Raw genomic sequence first — 24,376 nt, forward strand, 5'->3', positions numbered from 1 at the left:
GTAAATTTGTTAATTTTCCCACATAAAATACTTTTAGACTGTTGCATATTATTAACAAGAGCAAACCTTACCTGTATGATTTTTTTTTTTCTATTTAAAAATGATGTTTTATGTTTTATATTGTCATACAGAACAATTGGAGACAGTGTCCTAAAAACAGCAATATACTTATAAAATGTCAATTTTGCTTAACACGCAATAGTGCAAGCTCAATTTAGTTAGAAATGATCTTTGTCCTAAATGATGGTGGACTGACTATTTCTGTAAAAGCTCTCACTGTATGTGGAGAAATTAAGATCGGGATTTTACTGTAAAAAAAAAATAAAAATAATAATAATAAATTTCTGTCATATCGCCCACACCTACAAAAACTTGCAAAACATTTTCATAACCTTGAACTATTTTATTTTTTATTTTTACATCTTTGGTACATTACAGCAGCAACCTGTAATGTCATTTCTTGGGATTTTGTGTCATACAAAGAAGTGCAGAAATGTGAAGTAGAAGGAAATGCATAGTTTTAAAACTTTGAAAAAAAAAAACAAAACAACATAATTGTTGAGTGCATATTACACCATCCTCATTTACATGAGGATGGTGTAATACAATTCAGTGCAATCAGTTACATCACTAGACTCACTCCTGTGAATTAAGAGTGAGTCTAAATGTAGCTGTTCTGTGAAGGCTTCAGATTATTAGAGAACAGAATCATGAAGACCAACAGCAGACATGTCAGGGACAAAGTTGTAGTGAAGTTTAAAGTAGTATTACGTTATTAATCAATGTCCCAAACTGTGAACATCTCAACGAGCACTGTTCAATCCATAATCCAAAATAAAAAGAGTACAGCACAATTACAAGCTACTAAAACATGACTTTCCATATAAACTAAGAGGCAGAACAATGAGCAGCCAAGAGGCCCTTAAATGTCTTCCACAATTCAGGTGGAAGAATCTGTTGACATGACAACTATTAGCTATTCACTCTACAAATTTCCCCTTCATGGAAGATCGACAGAAAAATAGATAATGTTGACAGAAAGCCATAAGAAGTCATCTTGGAATTAGGTGTGTTCTAGTCCTGCCACAAATGGTCAAATGAGATGAAAAATTAAAACATTTTACCAACATACAAACATTAAGGGGGATTTATCACTGCACATCTTGAATCCACCATGCCCACAGTGAAACACAGCAACAGCTGCTTCATGCTGTGAAAACAGCTTTATTCAGTAGAGAAAGAGAAACCTGTCAAAGTCGATTAGAACATGGATAATTCTTAATATGGGGAAATCCAAGAAGAAACCTGATGTGGCTTACAGCGGAACAATGACCTTATGGCTTTCTGCATAAATGTAAGCAAGTCAAAGTCTAAACATACATTTATGTTCACAAACACTCTCCAATCAAGTCTGACTAATGGTATTTTGCAAAGAAGAATGTTTAAGAATTTTAATTTCTATGTGCAAAATAGTTAGACATATGCAAAAAGACTTATTGGTTCTAGAAAGTTTCCACACAGCAAAGTTGAATATAAAGGCCCAATACACTTTCCAGATTTTGAAAAAAAAAAAAAAAAAAAACAATCTCAAGTACATTAATGTTTTGGTTGTAACATGAAAAGATGTTACAACCACATCTTGCAACATGTGGTTGTCTTTTTTATTCTTAGTATTAACCAGTCATGAAGCCTCAAGCCTAAATGCAAAGCCTGATTGTTGAAAATCAACTACAATCACAGAGACGGTCATCTGCAGATTTACCGGATGGGGCAACATGGGCCGAGGGGCTTTGGGGGCTCTAATTACTTCTGCCAATGACTCAGCAACACCCCGGGGCCCACAACTAGGAAAAAAAAACAAAAAAAACAAAACCAAAAAAACAATGGGTCCCTGTGTATAAGAAACACTGACAAACTGCCCTCTTTTCTTCCCGCCTCTCTCACTCGGAAACACTTTCTCTCCACCCCTTGATTGCCCATTTTCTCACTAGTTGGCAGGGAAAGAGGAATGTTAATGAAAGGCGCAAAAAATGAGAAGTGATAAAGAGGAAGAGACAGCCACCAGAAAATGACGTGTGAAAGAGATGGTGGAATGAGATTAGTTTCTAAGTGATAAGGAAATGGACCAAAATGTCCCCTACTGTAACTGCATTGTACAAAAAGAAGTGTTATTCTGTCCTAATATACTATGCCAGTTTCGATCAATCTGTACTCTCAAATATTTTGCAGTGCATACACTGCAAAATATTTTTGTCTGGTGTGTGACCATTTCAATTCATAGCAAAAGCTTCCAGTGTGGAAAAAAAAACAAAAACAAAATGAGTAATGGATCCAGTTGAAACAAACTTTACCTTCCAGTTGGCCAGTTCCTGGAACTCGATGATTTTAATAAACCCTCCCATTAGGATTCCTGGAAAAGGTAAGAACAAGAAAGAACACCCATCTGATTAAATTGTTTAACTTCTCCCTTTAAGGAAAAAAAAAACACATTCCTGAAATATTTCCTTCTTTATTTAAAAAGAACATACCTAAACAAAAAAAGCACAAAAGAAAATGTATTTAGTTAGTGTTTCCTTAGGGTTTGCAGGCGTATTAAGAGGGAAATAGCACTGCGTACGAGGCACAGCAAAGGACACAAAGAGACAAAAACAATCTTTGGATACTGATTTATTGTGAGATGTTAAGAGATAATGTAGACCAAGACAGACAATAGGCAGATGGAAAAGAGGAAATAATGAAAGTCTGCCTTTCTTCTGATTTGTTAACACTGTGTTATCTCTCCACTGCAGACTCCCTGGCTGCTCCAAGCACTCAAACAGAAGTTCTGACCCTGTGCAGGATGCAGGCCATAAAAAGGGAAAAGCTCTTCAGGGTCAAAATGCATGTGTGTCACTGAGGTGTAGAGAAAACACATGTGCGAGCATGTGAAGAGAGAGTACGGTTACAAGGAGGAGAATTCACCTCAAGTGATCTTTTCAAAATGTGTGGAGCCCTATCTCTTTTGTTACATAACACAACACACTTGATTGTTAAGTTAGGTTGCATGATGGGATGCAGGGAACATCCTGGCATAAAGTTGGCCAACCTGACAAGCTTATCCTACCAGTTGCAGATAAGCCGCTGCTTCAACAACTATAACATAAAAGATGGATGTTGCCACCACAAAATCAAGTAAGGTCTTAAGAAGTCCCCCTTGCACCCAAAATGACCTCAGCCTCCTCATCAGGTAGAGTCTGCTCTGACCATTAAAGCGCATCAGTGTTGAATGTCCAGTCCAGTTCACTGTTCAGGTGAACACTCAGGTCCTTAGAGTTCACCATCTCAATGTTCTTTCGCTGAATGTTCACTGGTGTCAGTGTGGTTGGTCTGCGCCTGTGGAAATCCACAACCAGCTCCTTGGTTTTAGCCGCATTGATCCAGATGGTGGTTTGCATGTGATGCCATGAAACTGGCCTCTGTCTCTTTAAAAAGGTCTCACCTTTTCTGACACTCCTTCAATACATTATAACAACAGTGGTTTGACATGATGCCATTTACAAACGTTCTTACTTCACTGCGTTAAAAAGTTTGGATAATAAGTGCAGTATTAGGAAACACTGTTCCATCAGGTGTTTGCTAATTGCTGCTGCCGCTAGTCTTTCTGAGCTTTGTGGGGTGGAAGGTTGGCTGGCGACTGCAATTCCAGTTAGCTATGTGGAAATAGACGCCACTTTGTAAGACCAAGCATTAGGCACCTCGGATGGCTGCCAAAGGGAGGTTCAAAGACTTCTCAAATATAAAAGGAAACAAAGCTATACTCCAGGTATGCCTTCAATAAGGGAATAACATTATAGCATGATATAAAGCTCAGAAAAGTCCACAATACAACTCATTTAAAAAAAAAAATGGAAATGGACTACTGCGGAATGGTGACATAGATCATCTTAACTTTCTGTAATGATGTTAAACAAAACCACACCCTTAGATTCCGGATTTTGTTGTGTACTGTAAAAATCTAAGGCTTATGTGGTATACTAAGCTAATCATACTCCTTGAATTTTTGACTTTGTCTTTCCTTGAAAAACAATGAAATGATGGCTCTTTGGTATCTATGTTAGCACAAATACCAAAGAGCTGTCTGTCTAGTGTACCAGATTCTTTATTTCAATGCTAAAATCCCAGAACTAATAATGAGTGTATTTTTTTACTGACAAAGTATCAGGAATCAGCAACCTTTTGGATTCTAACGGTCATGTTTATCTTTACTTCAACAAAATAAGATTAGTCTAGAGCCCCAAAACCAGTTTGACCAGGAGAAGTGTGTGTATATATATATATATATATATATATATATATATATATATATATATATATATATATATATATATATATATATATATATATATATATATATATATATATATACACATTCAGTGATGTGTTAAGACATCACTGAATGTCTTAGCACCAAAATACATTATGGACCTTTAGTCACTGTTTCAACCATCCAGACCACTCATGTATTCAGATTCAAGTCTACTCTGCATCCCAAAACCAGAACCAAACTTGAAGAAGCAGCATTCAGTTAGTATGCTTCAATAATCAAGAAAACTGAAAAATGCTGAAATATTTAGCTCCTCTAAATCAAGACTAACCCCATTTGCTTAGAGCTGTCTTTGATAAATAACTGGAACAAAGATTAAATTTTGTCTTCATTATAATTGATGCTGATGATTATGACATTTGAAAAAAAAATGTACGTTTCTTACTTGTTTCTTGTTCACATTGTGTAAAAGCACCTTCAGTTGACAAGGTGCTGAAATGTGCTGTACAAATGAATTTGCCTTGCCTAATTTGCTTCCTGTAAAGTTAACATTTTTACACTTTGTACACTGTGAATGTTTCAAAACAAAAGGCAAACGTTTGTGCATACAATCTTGGCCAATAAAGCTGAATCTGACCATCTAGCCTCACCCATTCTGCTTTCCGATTGTTATCCTGCCCTTAATATTTGCATAGAATCATGGTTAAATACTGAAACTGCTTAATCAAAGACATCTGTGCACAAACTTGAGTAATACTCACCAAGAGACACAACAGCCACACTCTCAGGAAGAAAATGCAGCTTGAACTTGATAAGCAGGTGCACCAATATGATGCAGATACCTGAGGGAGAGAGGATGTAGGAGACAACTGAATGGATATTTAGGACAAATACATCTTTGTTCAGAAGATGATGTCATACTTGCTCACATCAGGCCTTAAAAAAGCTACCACCTAATATACTGCTACAAAGGCTTTTCTAGATGTTTGATTTAGATAACTGCAGTGAGTAGAGGAATGAAGAAATAACATTGGTACATAATGCCATTTAAATAATTTTCAGAGGCACATATAAAAGTAGAACATAGAAAGAACTAATATATTTGGCAAAATATATTAGTTACAACCCAGAAATTAGATCAGCTTTACAAAATTAATGACTGCCATGTACCGTTTTGTTGCTTTCCACAACAGATTTTCAGTGAGAATCATTTTGAAGTTCTAACATTTTTTTGGTCAGAGACAAGATGCATTTTTAATTAACTTACAATTAATTGAATAAGGATCCAGTCAAAAATAAATAAAATAAAATCAAGATAGATTTTGTCTTTTATTCTCTGAACTGAATTATTAAATTTTACAACATAATCTGATTTAAAAAAATGACATTTACTTTTACACTTAAGTGAGCATCCTGCAAGTATAGTGATCCCATATTTATTTCCAATTGTTGCTCTCGAAGATACTGGTGCACTATTTCACACAAGCAATAATGTATTTGATTGCATGGAAAGAAACAGTTGCAACAACCTCAAAATCAAATTAACTTCTTACTATTTCACAGGCAGGAAAAAAAAAAAAAATATCAGAGTTAAATCTCTAGTCATACCAACAAACCTTTTTTTTTTTTTTTTTACAATAAATACAAGAATAGTAATGTCATCTGCACTCCATTCAATAGATTAAATAAAAATGCCCAAATTTAGACAGATTAGCAGGCCAGTAAATAAACCTGACTAAAGGGTATATGTGATCTTCTGTCATCGGAGATGTTAACTTTGTTCAACTGAAAACAAAAGGCAAAGTTGTGGGAGCAAATGACACGTTATTTTAACCCACTTAGTCCTAGTGTGTGGTTTGTAAGACTGAATTCTGAAATGGTTTTCAGATTTCAAAACACTCAGAATGCAAATAACACCTGAGTTTGTTGAAGAGTAATAATGAAGTGATCCCACAGAGTAAAAGGGAAAAATACATACAGTTTAATAAAGATTAAGAGTACTATTGCGCATAATGGATAATAGGTGTGACTAAAGTAACAATTTACAGCTACAGTTAGTAAACATGTTTTTCCTTTGTTGGTCTCTTTTACCTCTTGAATCACCTTTCGTAAACTAAATTGTATGATGCACTAAGAAGAGCTATGCTTAGTGTGTGAATCACTATGTATATTTTTTGCTGTGCATTTTTACTTTTCATTCTGTCCTTAATCTTTTTAGAGACAATTATATTTTCCCTGGAAAGCAGTTCTCAGAGAACAAGAAGCAAATTCAACAGCTAATCTCCATTTAATAAACAAAACTAAATTCAGAGTAGTAACGGGTTAGCCAACAGAATAAACAAGTAAAGTCAAAATGTTATGTAAAAGTATTCTTTGTTATTTAAATCAAATGCCAGAGAAAGACCCTGAATTACCAGCTTTGTCTCTTGCTACTTGTAGCCAAGAATGAGGCAACACTGACCCTTCCTCACCTGTTGCTGCCGACCGCTGATTGGCCACCTGAAAGAAGACTGCTAAAAATGTTCCCTCACAAACAATAGAGGATTGGCTGGCTGGACATGTTTGAGGTCATTTTCATTACAATTGACAAATAGCTCCAGTGGGTAGTAGTCATAGCAGGATGGCCCTCAGACGTCGTACTTTTCAATGCAATACTGATAACATGTGGGACATTTGTTAAGTAGGCAAAGGTAAGCAGCCAGATAAATACCCACCTATTGTTAGCCTGTTCAACTTCCACTATTACTTTATATAAGAAGTGTTTTTTTTTCTTTTTTTTGCTTCAGTCCATTTCAAAAATCAAACTAAATAAATGATAGATCACACTATAACAGTTTCAGCAGATGTATGGAAATGCCAAAGTCAGATTAGTCAGTAAAATGAATGAATAGCAGCCCACCAATTACAAGCAGACTGAAGAAAATAGTCAGTCCACTGGACTGTTCTTCCTCCTGGGCCTTCACCCCTGTCTGCACAGGCAGGATGGGCTTCTGAGTTGGGGGTGGTGTTGTTGGCTTGGCAGCAGCTGCTGTGGAGTGATGGGTCTGATTACTGTAAGTCGCAGTAGTTTCATTGGACCTCCTGGAAGAGATCAGTGAAGATAACAGGTATAATGGCGGTTTTATGCTTATTGTTAGCCAAAACTGACCACGTCAGACAATAAACAGCCTTAAGGTAAACACACTTAAAATGAATATTATACTGTTTTAGGTGTTACCACATTTGACCTGAAATAAACAGTCGCCACTATTTTATATAAAAGGCACACATTTTCTTTATAGGACAGAAAAGATTGTGGGTTTTAAGTGTTATAGTCGAGAAAGTGACAAGACTAGAAAAAAAAAAAAAAGTCTTGCTAGCGTAGTTACAGTAGATAAAATAGAAAGAGACGAACAACCTGAAAAGATTTCCGTCTCTCTGCGAGTTGGTTGAGCCAAGATTATTTTGTTGTGTCTGTTTATGATCATGAGGTATCCGCTTGTCTTGAAGTGGAGTAGTATCCTTATGTAGCACATCCTCCTCGACGTTGTCATTTCTCTTGTAAAGGTCCACAGAGTTGGGCTTTTCGAGTCTGTCTGACAGGCACAGCTTCACGAAAAACAGTAACAAGAACCACGAAAAAAGTTTAACCCTAACACCTCTCATCCTCAACTAAGTGTTTTTAGGCCTAAAGACAATATATTGCATTAAAAAAGACGCGGATTCATATCTTCAGCTTCGTGTATCTGTTGACATCACGGCCTTACTTCCTACAGAAATGTTTGATGGGAGTTGTAGTCGACACCGAGAGCTTTACTGATCAAATTAAAACGACCCAAGTAAACAAATCAGACGTGGTTGAGTGTATGTTTTGTGTAGGAAATGTGAACATCCTTTATGTTGTAGTTAATGTTAAGCTCCCCCAAAAAATTATGCAAAATGCCACGTGAACGCTGATTATATTTTTATTGACTCCATTTCCCATGTGGCATTGCACTGCACCGTCAACCCTCTGCTTCACACGCCATGCAGAAAACTGAAAAGATAAGTTGTCTGTTCTTGTTATTAATAGTTTAACATTGTCTTGTATGATTATTCAGATAATTTTATGATTATTTTAATCCTGAGATAGGCATGCTATGTTTTTTTCAACATGTATGTTTCCTTAAGTGTAAAAGGCTAATTAAATGTAATTATGACCTCTTTTTTGTTGTTGTTGTTGTTGTTGTTGTTGTTGTTTATTTATTTCTCATTGAAAGGCCGTATTTATTTTATTTTCTTTCCGGCTCAATTATGTTGCGGTGTCATTTATAATATCTTTAATCCTTAAATTGCTTTTAAAACAAACCAAAAAATAAAATAAAATTGTAACTGTGTTTCTATTCAAAATAACTACAAAACCCCTATTTGAGTGTAACAGACAGTGTTTATTCAGCTGGGGCAGTAAAAATATGACGTTTTAAATAGTTTACTAGGAAATTTCTAACAAATTATGGGTACTAAGAGAAAAAAGGTTGTATCGATAGATTTTTATATTCCTACTTATTTACAGCCCCATGCTCTGGGCAAGTGGGTTGCGTAAAAGTACATTGGTTCCCAAATGCACACTCCAGTACTCCCAATCCCCCAAAAGGCGGAAAAAGTTGTCCTTTTCTGTTTGAGTATTTTAGCTCATTTCATATATAAAACAGATGCAAAACAAACATAAACAAATGTAAATAATATGCAAAAATAAATTCAGTAATAAAGCAAAGAAACACAGCATCTGGAGGAGCGTTTATAATCTTGAGGTGGCATACAGTGAAGCAAAAAGCTGTTGAATAATTTCAGATAAATAACTGCAATTTAGTGTTGTTTCTTAAATTAGTAATTTAAACTATTTATCATGTATGTGAGACCGGAGGTGGGTGACTTAGTTTATTTGCATATTAAAAGAAAATTGAGTTTTATAATGTTCCCTTAAAATAAACTCCTACATTTTATTCCTTACCTCAAAGAATTCACCATATTTGCTGCTTATGTTTTGTAAATAGAAAGCACTCTGAAATATGTAAATTGACCTCCAGCCCATCCCTCCTATGGTGGCCACTGAAAGCAACAAAGGAACTCTTAAGTACAGTGCTTTGCTGGTGATACTCATATGGAGGGGGATCTTTTGGGAGGCAAAATTGTGTACCTTTCATACCCTGGAGCACAAAGTATCGAAACTGTCTTTGTGGCTCTCCTCCCCCAAGTTACTCAGTTTTTTCTTATCATTGCATTTTAAAACTAAATATATTTTTGTGAAATAATCACACTATAATCACATCAGGAATTGAAGCCTGCATTTCTGATTGTAGTCCTTTTTTAAATGATCTCTTATTTAATTATACACTTATTTTCTTTTTATGTGTTGCATTGTGGCACTTTGTGTTAAATTCCGTTTAAATTTACTGAATTAAGAATAAGTAAGTACTCTCGAACAATAATTAATTCTGTGAATGACACATTTGTTTTAAGAATCAAAAAGTTTGATTTAACTGAAATGAAATGATTAATCAATCAGTGAATCCATGTCATAATCTTGGCTGAGGCAAATAGCTTACGGTCATACAATACGCCATTAGCTTTCCAGTATCGTTGAGAAGGTTATCAAGAAGGCTTTTTTTATTTCGACGTTGGTTGCCAGGTTACGTCGTCTACGCCGTACGTACTTTGCGCTGAGTATTGCGTTAACGCCCACTTGAGGTATTGCTCTTTTTTTTCTCTCTGCGGAGAGACCGCTCCATTCATAGGGTTGGGCAGGCAGGCAGCAGAAAACGAAGAGTGGAAGAAACACCATCGGTGGAACCGAAAGGATGGTCTCGCGTTGAGCCCACCAGGCCCCCTTAATCCGCGAAATCTTCGCTGGCCATTTTCCTTCCCATTAGGACATACCCCGAATTTAAACCGACACCCTCTCTTCAGGAATGGGACTCAAGTGTCTCGGCTGAATGCTGGCGTTCCCATCCTTGTTTTTTGCAACCTGCCGCGGAAATAGACTGACTTCCTCGTCGCCTGTTCATCGGCTGCCGCAGACCTAACGCTTGATTCGACTCATTGAGCCCAGACCGTCCACGGACTCGCTGGCTCAGGCATCTGGACACATCGGGGCTGGTCAGTCGTCGTCGGAAAAAAGCAAAACGTGCCTGTGTGTGCTTTTGCTGCCTGTATGATGCCGACACATTTGCGTTTCCGGAGAAGGTCATTCCTTGGGCTTTTATTCCTTTTTTCGCTCTCCACCTCGGTACTATATTTCATCTACTCCGCCCCCGGAATCGGTAAGTAACATGAAATGGGAGGTTTTGTTCTGAATTGGCCGACCGAAGGAGGATGATGAGGATGTGAGGTTGCTTGTATGGGCCGTTAGGTCATGTGTGACAGCTCGACCATGCGTCTCTGCTTAGCTTAGGTATCACCCAATTGATGATGAGACTCGGCTGGATGCTGATCCCATAATATCCATGTACCTGGCCGTGATAATAACAGTGCGACTGATGAGCATGGCTATTATAATTTGGCTGATGTTACTAGGCCTTTTGGCTGTGATCATAGTACTTACAGTGGCCCGATGTCTGGAGACACAGACCAAAATGCAGTATTTTGGCCTTGATATTAATACCCTTTGATACACGTTTGGAAACCATTAAGTCATCAGCCTCAATTGATGTCTGATTGTATTTGACAGGGCAAAGATCTTATTAAGAGTGTACATTCTTGAGGCCAAAGTAAATTTCAACCTAGCAATGCATTCCTTATATCATAAGCTGGCTGTTAGTCACATGTAGTTGTGTAATATCACATGTCCACAATTTCCCTATTATTAATTCATTAATGTGTCTTTTCTTCTCTGCTTCTTTGTTCCTCTGGTTATTTGTTGGAACACCAGTCATATAACACCTCTTGAGCCAATTAACCATCTTCCGTTTTTGAAGCATTCCAGTGTACAGCAATGTCCACTTATCTTATCAGCCCAGATACATTAGAGCAGTCATGTTTCTATTTTATGTCCTTTTACCAGGGGCGGGTCAAGAAACGTATTTGTGGGTGTGTGGAGCATAAGGAAATATAAATAGTGAAAACGAGCGGTAAATGTGAATGACTCTTAGAGATAACTAAAAGCAACTCTACCCAACTTACCATATGTAAGTAACTGAATTATTGTAATTAGCAAGATTTGACATGTTGCGAAAAGTACTTCTTTCATTGTTTATTCAGGAATATGCTGCATAGCATGCCATTAGAAACAATAATTAGGTCCCAAAGTACTAGAGAGCCTTTGGAGAAAAATAAAATGAAGTGATCTAGACTGCATCGACATACAATTGTGCAAGTACTGTTGCTGGATGATCAGTGAAAAAGTTTAAATATTTAGTTTAGTTTTTCTCATGTCCTGTATATTTTCCTTGACGTATTCTGCACCAAATTTGATTTTCTTTATTTTAAGGACTATTTTATATCATTAACTTAAATTGTAAGTAGCACTTAGATTTTGGTCATTTAGCAGATCAGAGCAGATCAAGGAAAAAGTATGTGAACGATGCAACTCTGCTCAAATTCGGTGTTGTACGAGTTGAGCTCTTGAATTAGTCTTTTTTTTTTTAATTTATTATTACTGTACTTTATTATTTGTGCACAAAATGACTTGTGAGGGTGTCCTGGCCATGGTGGACATTAGCTCAAAACTATAATAGTTGGAACACTCATCCACATGCAACATTAAACACTTACACCACAGATGAAACCAACTACAAGTACATAACTCGGAACATAGCAAACTAAAAGATACAATATAGTATATATACTAACAGCCATCCTAGAGACAGTTAAATCTTTGGAACAAAGACAATGTTTAACCGGTACTTTAACCCTACACCAGTTGGTGATTGACCATAATATAGGCAGCATTCTGAAGCTAAAACCACTAGTGAGCAGGGCAGTGGCCTGTAGTGATTTTAGACACAAGTTAGTGTGTAGATAAACTCTAACAGGGCAGCAGGTGTTTTGTTGTTGGGATTTAGCATCATGAAACATACATTTATCAAGTTATAACTGCAATGTTGGGATGTTGTTTCCTGTGGTACACCCACTTATACAAATCCAGATGAAATTGGATTCAGCATGTTTTAAATTAAGTAAATAGGCCCAGTTACATAACATGTCATATTTTGAAGAAAGATGTTACTGCTATGTGTGTAGAAAAATGGTAAAGATCTGTCCTCCGCTACCGGACAGAAATTCAATCCAACCCTACAGTTTAATATATTTTTCCAAAGAAAAGAATCACAAATACTTTGTGAATATCAGTTCTAATATTCTCCTCTCCCATGTTCTATATATTTATGACGTGGTCCAGAAAAAATAAAACTTGTTCAGGTATTGAAAGAATTTGCAATAATAAAAAAATAATAAATCCTGCTGTAAAACACAGAATTTTTTAAAATGTCTCATTACTCATTTTAAATGTAGATATTATTCAAACATTCTGTTTAAAAAACGAGGCTCATGTTATGTGATCACATAAATAGTGGAAGTTACTGTCTGCAACTCCACCCGTTAAATTTGTTTAACGGGTTTTTTTCTGTCACCACCAGTATTTTCTAGCTTAAGCTCTGAGATACACGTTATTAGCACTCACAACTAAAATGTCTCTCTCCTTGCTTTGGTTACATCTATTTACAGTTATGGCATCACTTGTCCTTTAGTCATGTACTGTTATCATCAAATGGTGTTGATCTATCACCCTCTTGCTGCCATTTCTGACACTCCTCTCCCATTGGATAACCTCATGAGGGAGCGTGACAAGCAATTCATTTCATTTCACTTTGCATTTAGTGGTGCCCTGTTTACGGGGCTTCTCACCACAACTATTGCCCCCTTGTTATTTGTCTCTAAAGCATGTAGCTTGACTTTAAATGCATGCCTTTTAAAGATGGGAAATCCATTAGCTTCTGTCTTTGAGTCTTAGCCAACCACATTTTAAAAGTGTTATCTTACTACTTATAGACAGATTAATATGAAGCTGAGCATCAGCAACCAGGATGACTATGCTCTATTGTTGTAACTAAAAGTATTATTAATCAAAATTAGGAACTCCTCTTTAACATCTCCAACACCATGTACATGTCGATGCTCTCTACTGTGGTAAAGTCCTCATTTGGTAAAAAAAAATCCTGAATGGTCATACCTTAAAAAAATATTTGTATTGTCCACTGAAAGCTTGATTGGTGCATCTCTATGCAGGGTTATAGGTATTGAACACTTAGCTCTTTTAAAATGAACCATGAGAAAGGTCATCACTGTTACTCATCAGAATGAGTATTGACTGATTTCTACTTCTTACCAGCTAAGGTAAGAAGTAGAAATGCAGAACACTTCTGACAGTAAACCAGAGTTACTGAGAGTGGCCATTCTGCTAAATACGACAAACACAAACCACGAAATGATTGACATGTAATCACACCGTCATTTCACTTTTCTTTTTTTTTCTTTTTTTTTTTAGCTCGGGCATTGATGGTGTATGAGAGCTGTACTCGGCCGTATCCATCCTCCAGGGTGTTGACTGTTGCAGGGCTTTAATGGACACATGGCCTTTTGAGGATTAGCTTAAAAAGAGTACAAGGACCAGCAGCACCAGTCCATTAATTATACATGCTAACCGGGAACCAAGCAGGTTTTTTTTGCTGCTGTTACTAAATACTGCCATTTAAGTGTGTGTTTTTCTTACAGCAGGGCCTAGCTGGGAAATCATGTGAGGGTTTGGAGAGGAAGCTTAACAGAAAAAGGGCCCAGCCAGAGATATTGATTCACAAGCATTAGATGAGGTTTCTGAACTTGTGGTCAGATATGAGTCTTTGAGCAAGTATTTTGCAAAACCAGAATTTACAGTGCTAAGTGGGAATGTTAACAGAAATGCTATGGATGCCAGTAAAACATTAGCACAGCATTATCTTGTCTTTGGTTTATATTTTCTCTTAAAACTCAGATTGAAGAAGGCAACTATCCAGAACTTGTATAATACTAAAGGAGCTGATCAGGAGCTGAAGTGAACTGTTAATTCTTTTGAACTGTACACATATTTTAATGGTTTAATTCAGTCATAAGTAGCATCTCTGCTACAATTGCCTCTGACTAGCAAGTTTTCTCACATGTAGGAAACAATCTGCGACACATCTGAGTCTTCCTGAGTAATTGTACAGTGTTTACTAAAGGCAGCTTGATGCTGATTTGTTCAACCCAGTCATGGTTTGTAAAATTCATATTCAATGCAACATCAGGGTGCTATTCTCTTCAAAACTGAAACAAAGTACAGGGGAAATGGCCAGTTCACAAGTGGTCAGAAAATTAATTCAACTATCTAAAGGATTTGTATTTTTCTTCCAGTAACTGGGCAACTTAAAAGCATAATAAAAATGGCAGCAAAGCAAAGCTATTTCTGAAACATCAAGATCACTAAAATTGTACTCAACAGTAAAGATCACTGAGAGTGAATGATTTGTTGTTTTTTGTAAATACTTAAAATGCTTAACAAGAGATTTTGGACAAATGCCAGCTGGGTTATGAAGCTTTTTGAGCTGGTCTTTGACTTCCTACTTGAGGAATACAGCTTGGCTGAATTAGATGAGACAACGATAAGACAGAGGACTAAAGATTAGCCAGAATATTTCTCTGACATTACACAAGCCATGATATAAGAATGGAAACATGAATAATCATGCTGAAACAATTTGTGATAAGTGTAATAAATTTGTTCAGAACTCAAACTGTAATAAATGTTTTTAACTGATGCCAGTTGAGGCTGGTATTGCTTCAACTGGTATAGCACAGAAGGCCCATAAAGCAGCTATATAAATATCATGAAATGCAAATTTAGAGCTCTACAAATTTTCTAAACAGATTTGATGACTAGCTGTGCAAATGACTTCATCCGTTCAAACAAAAAGGAGCTCGGTTCTAAATATATTACCTCCCAACAGCACACCTTACTATGTTGCAATTAATAACGTACTTTCAGTCATGTTTTTTTTTTTTTTTAAATTGGTGCTTGTTTTATTTGATGTCTGCCCTGCAAGCAGAAACTTGGTGGGGCTAACTGGTTTGACTGGATCCATCATAAATTGGTTATTTCAGTTTGTCCTGGTACTAATTATGAGCTTCTTCTATGGAAAACACAAACGCTGCTGGTGTACTAGACATACATAGAAAGTAACGCTGGTTTGTTTGAAGATTATATTTTATCCTGTAGTCCAAATTCTGACTGTGGTATTTTTTCAGGACAAATCAAATGTTAAAAGAGTTTGATTCTCAAAGTGAAATGTGGCTAGTAACCTGTAATATGAGACATTTTAAAGCAGTAACACATGGTTTGTGTCTGTATGACTCTTCCTACAGACAGTTTGCTACACTCACAAACGGAACTATTTTAACTCCAGCCTTGAGTTCAAACCAGCCTCTGCAGACAAGCCAGACAAGTAACCTTTGCTAAAATGACAACTTCACCACATGTAACATGTAGACACTGCACATTTAAATTCACAACACACACTACCCCTTTCCTGTGTTAAAAGGTAGATTCATTTTTGCTGCATTTAGACTCCAGTTATGGAGAGCAGAAATGTGTGGCTTGGCAGCAAAGCATGTGGGGCAAGGCCTGTTTGAAAAGCTTTGGTGGTGCACTCACATTTGCTTTGTTCACTTTTGCTGCAGAAAAAGGGAGCCATTCAGCCAGGATATGCGTTAGCATCAGGTCTGAACAGAAGGTTCATTTGGCTTACCATGCATAAACGTTAGGAAAAATAAACCGTGACTGTTTGAAATGAACAGGGTGAGCTTGACTTCTGGCTGTGCTCATACTATTATATATTTTTTTTTCCCTCACTGCAAGTCAACAATAGATTGCAAACGGCTTTTTAAATAGTAGTTTAGACTAAATAAAAAAAAAGTGAACACCATTAAAAGAAAAGATTATATGGGGAGAATGATGAAAGGAATGTGTCAAGCTCCTGGTTTGCACATCGGGAAACCCATCCAAAACACCTGAACAGGGCATCCTTTGATACCCAGGTGGCCTCTGTGCAGAATGCCCCACTTTTACGGCATGGTCCATCTCACTGTTCTTCTACGCCATCTGCCTCCGTCCTTATGTATTCAAATGCACCGTCGCCCAGGCCTCTACAGCGTATGTCACCCCTGAGCACGGATGCTGACTGACGCAGGCCGGGGATGCAGGGCACAGCTGGGCCTTATTGCTGCAGTTTATTTAATTAAAACATGAGAGGATCCCACTGGAGTGAGCGCTAGGGAAGACGTTTCCTCTATTTATAGGTTTGAATGCAGATAAACACACACACACACACGCGCACCCAGACAATGGCAGATCCAGAGAGTTCAACAAAGACAGGAGAGCAGGTGCTTCTGCTTTGTCACAAGAGACCGGCCTTATCCCCTTGCCTAAATGGCTGCTGTGTGGTGGTTTGATACTGTGGATATCTCGGCTTGTACGTATCACCGATTCCTCTGTAGATGCGGCTAGCTCTGTGCAGTATAGACCGTGTTTTGGGTGCTGCTTCAGTTTAAATGAAGCAACGGCTCCACAAAGTTACCAAGCATAATAGAGATCCGCCCCGGCTTTAAAGTAGCCACAGAGAATTGTGCATAGCTGTCTCACTGTGGTGAGGTACGCAAACAAATCCTCAGACAAAGCTGTCGCCTCTACTCGACATATAACAACACTCTATGTCAGCAGTAGTGTAAGCTTTGTTTTTATATGTGTGATGGACTGATGGTGTGCGAGTGTGTGTGTGGATGGTGTGTAGAACCTTAGCAGCCTCTCATCATTGCAATGATACCTGGTGTAATCACGCCTTCTCCTTTTCTAAGAACTGGTGACTGTGACTAGGTCAGGTGATTACATGTCTCACAAGTCTGCCAGATGAGAAACAATGTCTTCTCACGGTTGAAAATATGCAAATAGAAGGCAGGGGCAAATTAGGTGGAAAAATGTGTAAACTTCAATCCAAATGTTTTCATTTTTATAGAAGATCTTTGACTTTTAATAAGCATTGTGTTCTTTTAAGCTACATGTCTCACAAAACATTTTCTTTGTATTTTCCTGGACTTGGCATTACGTTTTGTCTTGTTGTTGCATGTATTTAAATGAGAAGTTTTATGTGTTTTCCAGGTGTCATTTTATGCCACACAATCAAGTAAATATTTTACCATCAGTTGGTATAAAAATACTGCACATATCAAAAACAACAAAAGAAATTAGATTTTGCATCAAAGTCATATATGAGGCCTTGAAACCGATGCCTTAACAATCTCCTTAAGAACCTCCTACCTTTTCTAAAACACCCCTTCAGTCAGTCATCAGAATAATGCATCTCCATCACGTCATCTCCATTGATGCTGCTTACAATCATTCTAATGAGTGTTGTAGTTTGTCTGATAAGCTCAGCAGTTCCATCAGGTGTCCAAAGGGGAACTTGGATGAATAGGCAGCACACTGTATTGTTTATGCAAGCCCATCCATCGGAGATTAAATGGTTTCTGAAAAAAATATGAGTCAAAACAACACTCTGGATATGTTTGATGTGGAAATTATATCATAGCATGATAGAAAGCCTGGAAAAGTTTTATTTTGTATAATACCTACACCTCCTTCTCCTAAAAGAAGAGGGTTGCACAATGTCAGGAAATTAAGCTGTTATGTTAGTGAATGTTGTGATGACAAGATAACCTGCAGTAAATAAATAAATGGCTAACTCTACAGTGTTCATGTCTTTTTATGATGGGTGCTAGAAAAAGTATTCAGTTATTGATTTAATAAACAGGGGACACAAAAGTGTAATGAAATACCATACAGAAACACAGCTGCCCTGGTCACCAGCTTGGTCACAAATGGCTGTGGGATGGCATTCCATTCTTCAACCAGTTTCTTCATAAGTCAGCCAAAGTGGATATGTTGGTCCCTTTGGTATGAGCAGGATGCTCAAGCTGATCCCTCAAGTGTTCAGTGAGGTTGAGGGCAGGCAGGCAGGTTCTTCTCATCCTCTCTGCTCCGAAAATCAGAATTTAGTCTATGACAGATCCTGCTCTGTGTGGGCACACACAAACATCTTGGAGAGTAGTGGGGATATGGGACTGGCTCCAGGTTGCAGAATCTCATTTCCAAAGATGGTAACTTTTTTTTTTCAGTGAGGGAAATGTCACCCCTCACCATCATTTTACCTCCACCAAATATCCTTTCTGGTATTGGCAGAAAGGATTTGACAATTTTTTTTTGTTGTTTGTTCTTTTTTTTTTTTTTTTTTTCTTGGATGCAATCCACATACTCAGCTCTCCTGCTCAACCAGCAAATAAATTTGAATTGGAAAAATACAAGCTTTCCAGTGGAACAAGTGTTTTTGCCATAAGGTACTTTTATCAAAACAACAAAAAATAAATCAACCACAAATTTCATTTGTGGTAAATTTGATACTGATATGCACAGCATTGTAACCATACCTAGGTAGCATGTATTATAGTCTAAGCAATTCTATTGCTTAGGATGAGATGAAGTGGCACTGATATTGTTGTGCTGATAAATTTGTAATAGGTTTTGCACATTGAAACATTTTAAAAACATCACAATATAGTAAAGACCATACAGTAATTTGATGGAATGGTGCTTAATTAATCCCGAAAGCATAATTTTATTATTCCAACATATACAGTTAACATAAAATATAAAATAGGAGTCATTATAGGAGTCATCTTATTGAAGAACTCAATTAGACTTAAAATACATGAATCCGAGGATTTAATTTTCTTTTTAAAAGCAGCTGACAAACTGTTGGAAAGTTACAACTGTAGCAGAGAGGGAGGTTGAAATCTCTAGAGGTCCAGTTCAGTTATTGTGTTTGTAGCCTGGCAGCAGTCGAGCTGATGATGTCGTTTGCAGTTAAGACAGCAGCATATGGCAATGGAGATATATAAAGCTAATACATAAAGTATCGCTTTTAGTGTACAGTCTCGCTCTATGTTTCCAGAAGTAGACTCAAAACTGCTGGTTCTGCTTATTTTAATTAGTTTTCACTCAAATTCAGTTTAATAGAGTTAGCTAATAATTGAAAGTTGAATGTTTTTTTCATACTCCTCTCTCTGGTCTACATAAGTGGATTAATCAGCAGAGGGTAGCAGTAGAAACCCGTTTTTAATACGCTCAGACCTCTGCTCTGACACTACTTTTAAAGCCAACTCTGTGAAGTCATGCCGCTGTTTTCTTTCCTCAATGTTTCATAGAACTCCGTTTTCCCAGAGATACTTTCACATTTACAGTAGACACACCTCTCTTTGCTGTCCCTGTGCCCACATACATGAGGCTTCACCCACCTCCATGTCAGATTATTCCTTCAGCCACTTCCTGTTCCTTTTCCGGTGTAATCATGAATATGGATGCCTCACCTCAGGACAATTTGAATCCTAATTTGTTTAAAAAGTATTGTTTGGAAGTGAAAGCATAGCAAGACAGTCAAGATCAAGATCATATTTTCTTATCAAGATCAAAAAATATGGTTGAGGTTGTGTGCAGTTTAAGAGGAAGTGATGGTTTTTATAAAAGAGCAGTTCCTGACATATTTATGTGGCAGACCTGTTAATTGTTTTATTGTTTTAGGAATGAAACAGCCTGTGTTTATGTCACTTGCTAGATATTGAAATAAATCTGCCTACGTTGACTACACTACTCCATAAACATTACTAAACGTGGTTTACTGCGGGTTCAGAGAGGAGTAAACTCGGTGCTCCTCAGAAGTTTGCTGGAATCAAAATGTATTGCATTGTTGGCAGTTGCCATAGAGCTAAGTAGAGAGAAGAGTCAGATCCACATGTTTGTGGTAATGGCAGTGTGCGCCTCTGTGCACTGCACTGTGGTGAGAGAGAGTGTCTGCTTTAATGTGCAAGTGTGTGCCAGCCAGGGAATGACACATGCTGTTGTCTGTAGCCCTACTTCTCTGCATTGTGTTTTTTCCACTTCCCTGTCTTTGTGTCTGTTGTGCATATCCATCTCGAGCGCTGAAGTTCCAGTGTGGTAAAACTACTGCTTCCTCTTCCTTGCTGATTAAATCCCTCCCTTGAGCTTGATTCATTCGCTTCATTAAATTGACTTCAATAGATGAGAAAGGTTTTACTGGTGTTGCTCACTGGTTCAGATATTTTCCATCAGGACGAAAAAATCAACAAAATAATGTGCACTAAAGTGTGAGAAAAGTGAGAACGTACAAAGCTGAATGTCGACTGTCACTGCTTGACTGCTTAAGGTCTGCTGTTTGACATTTTCTCTGCAGTTGCCATGGTTCCCTCAGGACCTGTTCCCAATGAGGACCGACTCCTTTTTTATGCAACCACAGAAACATGCCATCCTCGTTCTCATGATGATTTGGTTGGCAGCAGATCCGCCAAGGATACAGTCATTTTGGACAGGCATTTCTTTTTGTCATACAACAGTCCCCCGTAAACGTCATAACAGCATGTATAAATAGCTTTAAGCAGTGCTAGATTTTCTCTGTGTTCTACCAGTGACTGCTCCAGACAACCCTTGCCTCCGTTATTTAAATAAACACATCAAAATGGTTACTTCTGCTTCCGTCTTGGCCCTTTCTGGTTTTGTGCGGGGCTCTGCTGTGATGCTGCAGCCAAGCTTTCCCAAATGCATGAACACAGTACACAGTCATGTGACCCTGAGCATTCTATTCACAAAGGAATTTGGTTAAACATCAATAGAGCAAGAGTCCACTGCCCTGTTCTTTGACTCTCTAATTCCAAATAGCTGTATTAGGAGCATTATTTTCGGATGCAGGCTTGTCTTATTTTGAGAACTACTTAATCTGGGATTCTTGAGAAAGATGTCACATCACTGCAGTTTCTTTTTTCTGCTGTACACCTAATATGACCCCAGATTTACAATGTAAAAGTCATTTGTCAGCACAACTGGGAATCTTCATAACAACGTAATGTTTTTGAAATTCAAAATAAAAGCCTCGAAGAGAAAATGTGCTCAGCTTAAAGCGCAAACCTTTTTACATTGTAGGTTTATATCATAATCTTAGATTTACTTTACCAAATGACATTTAACAAACCAAATCACATTCCAACCAAACCTCTGAGCTTACTTATTGGATATCTGTGAAAGGTAGAAATGATCTGTCTTTTTTAAAATAAACATTAAAATACAGTTTTATAGAGGAAACTCTGTCAAAAGTATCACACGTTTATTGTTAGAATAGCAGGATTTCTCCCTGACTAGAACTGTGTAAACTGTTCTTTCTCTTTAGAAGTGAACACAAAAATCTTTGTGAAATCCCTGTAAAATTATTTGCGTCACACCTTTTCCTGTAGTTTTTAGCATCTCTTTTTAAATCACGCAGGGCAGTGATGTGACAGAACCCTTGTTTACTAATTGTCGCTTTCCCATTCTTAGTCGATAATTTTCCCCTAACTGTGTTCTTACTAAACCAAAATCAGAAATGGCATTGAACAACATACCTTTTTTTTGTGACAGACAGACAATACACATATCCATTGCATTTGGAGAACAGGAAACTTGTTAGATTTTTCAGTGTATTGCTGTCTGGAGTTGATTAAAGGAAAGTGGCCAATCTCAAAGTCTGTCAGATTGTGGGATCAGTAGTTGGCATGATGAAGTTTAAATACATTACTCCATTGTTTCTTGACCCAGCCAAGTGATAAATCTCAGGCTTGCTGACATTCTGAAAAGATGACTCACTTCCCCTAAAGTTTTTGTGTCATTGAACTGTCTCAGATTTAAAATAAAGTTCCGTCTTTTTATCACATCAAAGACAAGTATGTCATGGCCATTCTTCCTGTTTCTCTGAATATTTCCTATGATTGCATTAAATCAGAAGCATATATTCCAAAAAGATCAACAGCACTTTCCTTCATTGATTGATGTGCATTTCATTAAGGTGTCCTGCTTTGCATATATTTTGAATGACTTCCTAAGGCTTTACATTGTGTGCTGTACATATAGATCCAGCTTCCATCATACTGACTGCATGTTCCTGTAATAAATATCATTGAACCGATACAGCAAACACTGCTGATTCAGAGGCTATCCTCACACACATAGCAATCATGCTTTTATGTTTTAAACTGCTGTCTGTAAGATGACCCCTATCCAGCCGCTGTAGTCTTGATATTTGACCGTAGACAGATGGCTGAGCCGAGTGTGGAAGAGCTGAGGGGGTGGAAGTGTATCACTGCTTAGACAGAGAGGGGTGAGTCATTTTAGAGGTGGACGTGGGGTCTCGTGTGGAGGCTCTAATCATTTATGTAACCTAATCATCCTGAGGAGATTCCCGCTCTTTGTTAACCCATACTAAGCCTTCCTTTGTTATTGAGATGGTTACCGTGGTTACTTTTTAGTCATGCGTTTGAGGGGTGTCTACAACTGCTGCTTGTGATAAACTGGTGAACATTACTGATGTTGCTGGTGAGGCAGAATCCAAACACAGTGAGACGATGGAGAACTGCTGACAGTCAGGGATCTTTATTGTGAGGTTTTACACCTAGCCCTCAATAAATGTTCACTGAACAATCTATCTAATCCTTACTTAGCTTCCTGTGCTCGGAACAAGCACGGGAAGCCTGATGTTTGCAAATTTGCTGAAAGTATAGGTTTCTTTTGAAGCACTATTTGAGCACCTTTACACATGGCAGTTTGCTTCATTTGAAGAAAACACAAACACTTTGTTCATTATCAGCATTTTTCATCTCTACATTGAAGCACCACTCCTCCTTATAATTGAAATCAATGCCTTTGGAATGATAGCCAGGGTTACTCTCTGAGCATGGGACAACTGAAATAAAAACTGCATGGTCCACAAACAATGTGAAGCTTGAGCAATCTGACAATCAAGTTTAGGCAAGCAATAGTTTTTTATAACTTTATGCTCCCTATTGTGTTTTATGCACATGGCTAAGTTGCAAGAACAAACTTTGAATGTAAATGCATCCCAGTAGATTTAGAAAATTAGACTTAACACTGCTTTTTTTCAACCTAGAACTGTCAAAATAAAATAAAGACTTGTTTGTTTTTTTAAGATATTCTCTAAACAATCTTTTTCACTTATTGAATCTTTAACTGTCCATGGGTAGGTTACTGGTTCAAGTTTTGAAAAATATCTGTTTTAAAATGGCTACAATTTAGAGTAATATCGCTCTTCTAAGGGTAAAGTTATTTTATTGAGATTCCTGAGAGAGTGCTGAAGTGTGTTTTCTCTGGCTGTATAGAGTACTGCACTCCTTCCCCATCCCCCATCTGGTTCTGCATGTTGTTGGTCAACTGGCTGACCAACAGAGACATTTAGGCTTTTTGGTCCCACATTGAGATCACCACCCAAGTATCACCACCCAAACTCATGATTTTTATTCTACAGGTAATTCTCCTTGAGAAAGATTTTTATTTTTTTTTTTATTTCCAAGAGAAACCTGTTTAGATAAACCGAAGGGATAACAGTACTACTAAAATATTATAAAACAAGATTCCTGAAAATATCAAATAAAAGAAATCTGAGCAGCATGTCTGTTAAGGAGCACAATGCAGGCTGGTAATCTGATAAACTAGCTAATGAATTGGCTAACATTAGTTATTATATTTGTGTTACTTTTTAGGAACAAAATGTCAAAAATGTGCAATATTCTGCATAAAACACAGATATTACCTCTAAAATTTGTAGTTTTATTCAATATTTCCATAAGTCGGTGTTTACAAAGAATGCTACACATACAGATGTTACATACTTCTAAAAATCAATCTTATCAATAATTAATCAGTATTATTTTAGTAGCTGTAGGACTAATTTTGTTTTAAATAAAAGTGTTGCATATATCAAATTTGTGTTTAAATACTGTGATCCTGTGGTATTTACTCATCCTACCGTGAAAAACCTGATGACATTTTGTTATGAATATTGTGAGGCTTTCAACTATAACAGTTTTATGTGGACAAACTTGTTTTGGTTGAGTTTTCCTTCGATATCTTAGTTTCCAATCTTTTCCCAAATCCTGACATACTCT

At 37.3% G+C, this 24,376-nt stretch overlaps 2 protein-coding genes across 3 annotated transcripts in view; one reads left to right on the forward strand and one right to left on the reverse strand.

The window, feature by feature from the left end:
* Positions 1-8,176, reverse strand: part of slc9a8 (solute carrier family 9 member 8) — a 31,704-nt gene extending 23,528 nt beyond the window's left edge. Inside the window, exons 1-4 of the mRNA XM_044114632.1 lie at positions 7,701-8,176; positions 7,203-7,384; positions 5,065-5,145; positions 2,352-2,410 (exon numbers count right to left, since the gene is read on the reverse strand). Of these exons, the coding sequence (XP_043970567.1) occupies positions 2,352-2,410; positions 5,065-5,145; positions 7,203-7,384; positions 7,701-7,948 (570 nt within the window). The 5' untranslated portion in view covers positions 7,949-8,176. The remainder of the gene's footprint in view (positions 1-2,351; positions 2,411-5,064; positions 5,146-7,202; positions 7,385-7,700) is intronic.
* Positions 8,177-9,970: 1,794 nt separating this feature from the next.
* b4galt5 (UDP-Gal:betaGlcNAc beta 1,4- galactosyltransferase, polypeptide 5) overlaps positions 9,971-24,376 on the forward strand; it is a 42,924-nt gene continuing 28,518 nt past the window's right edge. The window contains exon 1 of one of the 2 annotated variants that reach the window (XM_044114643.1): positions 9,971-10,581. In XM_044114643.1, the coding sequence (XP_043970578.1) occupies positions 10,473-10,581 (109 nt within the window). In that variant the 5' untranslated portion in view covers positions 9,971-10,472. The remainder of the gene's footprint in view (positions 10,582-24,376) is intronic. The other variant, XM_044114651.1, reaches the window with a different exon arrangement.

This window comes from Gambusia affinis, linkage group LG01 (genome assembly GCF_019740435.1).
Source record: "Gambusia affinis linkage group LG01, SWU_Gaff_1.0, whole genome shotgun sequence".
Taxonomy (NCBI): Eukaryota; Metazoa; Chordata; class Actinopteri; order Cyprinodontiformes; family Poeciliidae; genus Gambusia; species Gambusia affinis.